The sequence below is a fragment of the Plasmodium fragile genome, assembly GCF_000956335.1.
Source record: "Plasmodium fragile strain nilgiri unplaced genomic scaffold supercont1.50, whole genome shotgun sequence".
NCBI lineage: Eukaryota > Apicomplexa > Aconoidasida > Haemosporida > Plasmodiidae > Plasmodium > Plasmodium fragile.
Window position 1 is genome coordinate 114221 of NW_012192630.1, and position 6881 is coordinate 121101.

Sequence of the window (6881 nt, forward strand, 5' to 3'; positions counted from 1 at the left end):
TTTTTTTTTTTTTTTTTTTTTTTTTTTTTTTTTTGCTGCCCCAACGTTTAAAAAAATACCAGTGAATCGGCCTTTTTTTTGTAATCCCCCACAACCATTTGTTCTTCTCCGCCGCGTTCCCTTTTTTTTGTTTTTTGCAACCCCCCTCTTCTTCATCACTTGTTGTTTTTTTTAACTTCTTGAGGGGAGAACAATGGTCAAATGTGAGCAATGAAAGAGTGGCTCGATTTATTTTGTTGCCCGTCTGGCCAAAGGGGACATTGACAATAAGCCGTATGCATATAACTGTACCCTATGCGGTTGCATATGAGATATTGCATATGAACAAACGCACTTATTCATTTGCATTTCTACTTGTGAGGTGGAAATTGTTCATGGAGACAAAGCAGCTTGCACCTTTCTGAAAGGGGACATACGTAGGTGTATAAGCAATTATATATAATACATGCGTATGCACTGCGTGGCATTTTTTGGTGACTTGGCTTTTTTAAACCTGTGTTGGTAATCCTGGGGGGGGTGTAGGGTTTAAACGGCGAAGGAAGGAGCATCCCCCAATCCCAACCTGTTTAGCACCCCACAAACAGAAAAAAAAAAAAAGACGTTACAAGTTGCTGAGTTGCGTATCCCTTTTGCACATTTTTGTTTGAAGTTCCTTGCCATTTTATTTCCCCCCCTTTCCTTTTTTTTTTTTTTTTTTTTTCGAACAACAAATTACCGTTCCGCGTGTCCAAAGGTATGCAATACATGTGTGGCATCCGTTTTTTTTTTTGTAAAATTGCAATTTTTGTTATTTTTTAATTTTTTTTTTTTAACATTTTGGTTGATTTCGCACCAGGGGGGAAGGAAAATCGTTCTTTTTTTTTTATTGTCCAAAAAAGATATACACTTCCTCAAGCATACATATACACAAGTGCTTGAAGGTATCATCTGCTTGGAAAAAATAGCTGTCCTCATTTTTCACCTGAGGTCAGAAAAAGCACCCTTTCACGATACCAACATGTCGAGGAAGTACTACGAAAAGTTGCTGGGCGAAATACGTAAGAATTTAAAAAAAAAAAAAAAAAAAAAAAAACATTAGCCATGTCCATATGGGCAAGGGGAAAAGCTAAAAATTAGAGAAACCGTTTGAATGTCTCTTTTTTTTTTTTTTTTTTTTTTTTTACAACTTAGAAAACCAGTCCAAGCCGGTGGAGTCCAAATATGGATCCTACATTATGCAGAAATTTGGATGGGCCAAGTAAGTAGCAGGGGGACACCCCAGAGGGGGCAGCTATATCTGGTGGAGCGGATCAGCGCTCTTGTTGCTTTGTAAATAAGCCCTACTATGCCTCTCCCCCACAATCATCACCCTTTTCTGTTTCTTTACCTGCAGGGGAAAGGGCCTCGGGAAACTCGAAAATGGAGACGTGAGCATCATGAAGATTAGGAAGTATGGAGAGCACGGGGTAAGTTAAACAAATAAAAAGAGGGGGAAAAAAAATGCCACATGCTTGAACAACGAAAAGTGGATGCATGTGACATTTTAACAACCCAAACACTTCATCCTCATGACGATCATGTTTTTTGAAATGCCTGTCTAGTGTGTACCCGTGGTGCACTTTTTTTTTTTTTTTTTTTTTTTTTTTTTTCCCCGCCCAATTTCATGACCATTTTGTGGTCTACCCCTTTTCATTTTTTTTTTTTTTTCTCTTTCCCTTTTTGTTGTGCAGCTGGGATATGAGGAACGCCAGAAGAATGAAGACGAGAAGGAAGGCATGTGGTGGGAAAACATGTACAACAATTGCGCCAAGAAAATAAATCAGGCCGGCAGTAATAAGACTTCACTTGCCACGAGTGAAGAAAAACCCGAAAAAAAAAAAAATGAAAATATAAAATATTCCATTTTTATTAAAAAAAGTGATACTTCATTAAATTCAGCAAGTGATAAATGCGTGTCGATCAACTGTGACGACCAGCCATCTACCCATGAAAACAGTTCTGACACAAATGATAATGTGCAGGATGAGGAGGAGGAGGAGAAGGGGGGATGTACAAATGGCTCAAAGGGCAGTGAGACAGCCAGTCAGATAAAACCCGGTGGGGCTTACGCCAAATGGAAAATAAAAAATGGCAATGCTTTAATCAATAAGGCAGCCATAATTAGTAAGGTAAAAAATTGGTCAAAAAACAAGAAGAAATGGAAAAAAGGAAATATGTGGGGGAAGTACAGTGCGAAATGGAATGCCCAAGCGGATCGTAACTCCATACAGAGGTGATCCTTCCTCGTTTGAAAGAGGAAACAATTCAGAAGGGGGAAAATTTTGAATCCAGGGTGCAGTGTTAACATATATATACCCTGCAACGTAGCCCCCTCCCATGCACACCGTAACGGTGTGAAGAATGAACTGAACCCCTATGTTTGACGAGGCGGATAAAGCAGCGCCAACATGTGCGATGCTTCATTCGTCTGTGTTAGCGTGCCGCACCTTTGGGGCAACTGTCTTTACGTTAACTGTTTTTTTTTTTTTTTTTTTTTTTGTGAACAACTGCGGTGTGTTACAACAGCTTAATCATTGAAAAGGTTAATAAAAAGATACAAATAAAATGACACAAAAGGTAAACAAAAAAATTATCGTGGTAAGTTTTGAGGACACGATATGTAAGCCGCATTCCTGCATGGCTAAACAAAAAAAAAAAAAATGGCACGAACTGCACGGGGGAAGGGATCCACAAGACACCTATTATAAAATGGAATGGCACGTGTGCAAGAAAAGCACCGCACCAATGGGAAGACTCATTTTTTTCGCTTCCGTCGGTCCGTCTTTTCAGTTTCTTCTCCCTCTTCATTCGTGCCTTTACGTTTACTTGTTTTCTTTTCTGTGGTCTTGGCTTTGCCCTTTTTGGCGGAGTGCGTTTTGTCGTCCGCCTGCTTTGCGCCACCAACGTTGTCTTCACCCGTCGCTTCCACCGCTTCAACTGTTTCTACCGCGGGGTTGGACGACGCAACCGGGAGGCTTACATTCTCGTCGCTCATAATTTTCCAGATTTGCTCCGAAATTTTTTTGTTTAAGACTTCCGGGAAGAGCTCCTTGATGTACTTGTAGAGCTTCTGCGGGTACTTGAGCCTCCAGTTTTCGACTCGCTTGGTGATTTTGTTCCACATGTAGCCTGCAGGGGGGGGGGGGGGGGGGGGGGGGTAGAGGTTGATAACGTATGGGTGGGGTTATTGTACGTGTAGAGGTGATAAGGTGAGGTGACCACAAAAAAACGATTTTCACATGTCTTCCGTTTCGCTTACCTCGGTTGGGCTCCGCCTTGATGCACTTATTAATTATGTCCTTCTGGTTGACCTCGTTTTGCTGATCGATTTCAAAGGCGAGGAAGGTGGCCCAGCCGTCGCCGAAATTTGGGCTGAGGCTAATCACACGGTAAAACCACTTCCTGGCCTTCTGTGTCTTGAAGTGCTGCCAAAACAACTTGGCCACGGTTAAAATGACGTAAGCGTTATTTCCACAATTATTAAAAGCAGTCACAGATTTGCTATTTTGAAGATTCTTATTTTCAAATTCAATTGCCTTGGACCAGAGGATACCAGAGGACGGGCATTCCTTCAGCGCTTCCGAAATGACAGGAGTGACATTATTTCTGTTGCAGTGAGATTCTATTTCTATCAGTTTGAGCCAGAGTAAGTCGTAATTCTCAATCACCCTGATGGAGGCATTGATGGCTGTATTTTTACTCAAGTCATTTTTTGCATTAGCTAAGTTGTTTACATTTCTTCCACTCTTCGTGTCCTCATCGTCATTCCTATTCACTTCATCTTCAAGTGCAAATTCGTTACTCTCAATTATTTCTTTACCTTTTAAAACGTGATTATTGCTGTTGGCCGAATGGATGCTTTTAATTTTTATTTTTGCCTTTTCCACTAGGGCCCTAGCTGAGGTGTAATTTTTTTTTTCGATTTGAAGGTCGATGGCACATATCCACAGGTTGATGGAGGCGGGGCAGTGCTTCAATCCCTCCTCGTAAATTTTCTGTGCATGGTTGTAGTGATCGTGGGGGTTGCCTGCGTTGCTGGTAGGTGGTTCCTCCTCTTCCTTCCCTTGCAGCTGCGATTTTTGCTTCTTCCCCCTGGCGTTGCTGCCGCTTGGACTGTGGCTGTTGCTAAGCATGGTAGAGGCACAACTCACTGCGTTAACTCCGTTTTCGTGGATGGGTCCTGGCCCCCCGAGGTAGTCCGCTTCCCCACGCAACATTTCTAGCTCTATCTGACCAGCAATCATATACAGCTTGTCAAATCGTTTATGAATTTGTAGCGCCTCTTGTGCCAACTCCTTTGCTTCCTTATAATTTCTCAGTAGCCTTTCCAGCTGAACAGACTGCATCCATATTTTAGGAGTGTTACATTGAACCCTAGACTTTTTTAATAAAAACCTGGCTCGATCGAATTCATTATTTTCTCTCTCTAGCTTTATGGCTGCCAAGGAGATGACTTCCGTGTTTTGATTTTGCATAAATGCCTCTGCTAGTATTTCCCTGGCTTTGTCAATTTCATTGTTTAACCATTTTTGCTTAGCATACATTAACCAGAGGACACTGGACTGTGGACAGCTCTTCACAGCCCTCTGCAGCACCTGATCAACACTATCTTTACTTCCATAAGCTAATTCAAGATTAGCCAAGGCTAACCATAATGATTTTTTCATTTTATAAATTTTCAATGCTTCATTATAAATAGCTCTAGCGGTATGAATGGACTTATTCTTAATACAATTTTCCGCATCCTGTTTGTATATTCTCTTTTTATTAAGACTCTCCACACCTATGTTCATAGTATTCCTGATGATACTTTCACATGTTAAGGGGAATTCAGACTTTTCACTCTCCTCTGCGAATTTTAACCATTTGTCTCGCTCGAACACCACATTCTTAGAAGATAAATTTTCAATACATCTTTTAATAATAATATCCACCATGTTATTATTTCCTTGTTTCTCTTCTAACTTAGATGCATTTATCCATATTTCTGCACTGGTTGGTATTTTTTTTCTTGCTTCGTTTAGAACCTTCTGGGCTTCCGTATAAGGACACAGCCTAGCTAAGGCAATCCACATTTCAATACATTGTGGGATGCACTCCACTGCTCTCTTCAATAATATATAAGCATTATTTTCACTCTCCAATGATATAGCTTCCTTCCATAGAAGAACTGAGTTGGGTATACATTCAATGGCCTTCCTCAAGACCTTCCTCTTATCGTCTATATTATTCTCTTTCCTGTATGCTTCCAACCACAGCTTAACAGATGTTGGTATGGCCTTAATGGCTTTTGTTAAAATTATTTTAACTTCACTTAATTTTTCTTCCAGTCTTACTGCCTCCAACCAAATGTCTTCATTCTTTGAACATTCTACACACCCCTGAGTGATAATTTCTTTAGCTTTATCTTTCCTCTGTGCTAATTCCTCCACCCTAGCAGCAGCAATCCATCCTGGCCCATGCTTAGGGTTGGTACTGATGACTGATTTGAGCAAAGATCTTGCTTTATTAATATCTGCTATATCTGCATCGTTCACTAAGCTCTTTGCATTTAAATTGGTTAGGTATCCCTTAGGATCTATCACCGTCTGCCCTTCAACACTGTCAATGAGCTCATCCAACTTAACTGACAACACTGTTCCTCTTGCCTCTCCTACATCATTTAATGAAAGTTTGTTTACTCCGCTCATGACAGGAGTATTGTATCCCCCAGGGGTGGAAGCACTCAGAGGGGTATTGTACCCGGATAACGTGAAGGGCGTGTTCAATCCGCTATATGCTGAGGAAGAGGAAGAGGCATTTCTTCCCTTTGCCGTTAATAAATGTCTGCTCAAAAATGGTGTCTCCAAACCAAACCCACTTCCTTTCATGAATGGAGTTTGCATCCCTAATCCTATAGGTGTACTTGCACCCAAGGGGGTTCTTAACCCTAATGGGGTTTTTGTGCCCAGAGGGGTTTGCGTGCCTAGCGGAGTTTGCATCCCCAGCAGAGGCGTTTTCAATCCATTCGAAGTCGAACCTGCATAATTGAGATGCATATTGGCATCGTTCAGTCTGCTCATGATAAGGCTATCTGGTGTGGGCAGGTAATTTTTCGGCACTTTTTTCTGTTTTTGTCTTGAGTAATTCATAACAGTTGGTATGGACTCCCATTCCTCTGCAGTGACACTTGCTAATCCTTTTTTCAAATCACTAAATTGTTCTTGTATGGTAGGTTTTTGTGCTCTTATTTTTTGTATCTCTTCCTTCAACTTTATTTCTCTCCTACTCTTTCTCCTCATATCCATGCGTGCATCTATAGTGTCATATATCGCATCCGCTTCCTTATCGTCCTCATCGTATTCTGCATCTTTAAATAAAGATTCTGAATAGCCATGAAATTCATCGTAATTGAAATCGGAGTAATCATTTTTGTCCTTCTCATCTGTCGTATCATCTCTACTAACACCTCCTGAGAATCCAGTTACTCCTCTTCCCTTTCCTGGGACGTAACCAACTGGCGCCTTGCCAAAGGGCTCTGCCTTGGACGGGTTAAATGTGTACATGGCGTTTTCTTGTTTTGCTTCTCATTTGGGGTGCAACATCAAGGTGCGCCGTGCTCGTGTACGGTACAATGCGCACCCGATGATGTCGCGTTAAGCGGTACAACGGGAGTAGAGCGGAAAGGCAAGACACAGAGAAGTAATGTTATCACTAATAAAAGGACACTATTGGTGAGTCACTTCCACCGTAGTGTTCAATTAGGCATGCCTCTCACGCGGCCACGTTATTTTGTTCTGTGCACAAATTGAGCCGCTTTGGATGTGTAAAGGGGAGGACACATGACTCGTTTGGCTACCCACAGTTTGCCAAAAAAAAAAGGG

General features: G+C 41.4%; 2 protein-coding genes across 2 annotated transcripts; one reads left to right on the forward strand and one right to left on the reverse strand.

Moving 5' to 3' along the window:
• Positions 1-997: 997 nt before the first annotated feature.
• AK88_03963 (uncharacterized protein) lies at positions 998-2255 on the forward strand (the record flags this gene model as incomplete). Its single annotated transcript, XM_012481573.1, has 4 exons — positions 998-1037; positions 1171-1237; positions 1373-1445; positions 1710-2255. The coding sequence occupies 4 exons, from the start codon at positions 998-1000 to the stop codon at positions 2253-2255; spliced, it is 726 nt and encodes a 241-aa protein (XP_012336996.1).
• A 518-nt stretch (positions 2256-2773) lies between these two features.
• Positions 2774-6563, reverse strand: AK88_03964 (uncharacterized protein; the record flags this gene model as incomplete). The annotated part of the gene is made up of 2 exons (XM_012481574.1): positions 2774-3147; positions 3278-6563. The coding sequence occupies 2 exons, from the start codon at positions 6561-6563 to the stop codon at positions 2774-2776; spliced, it is 3660 nt and encodes a 1219-aa protein (XP_012336997.1).
• Between the last annotated feature and the right edge of the window lie 318 nt (positions 6564-6881).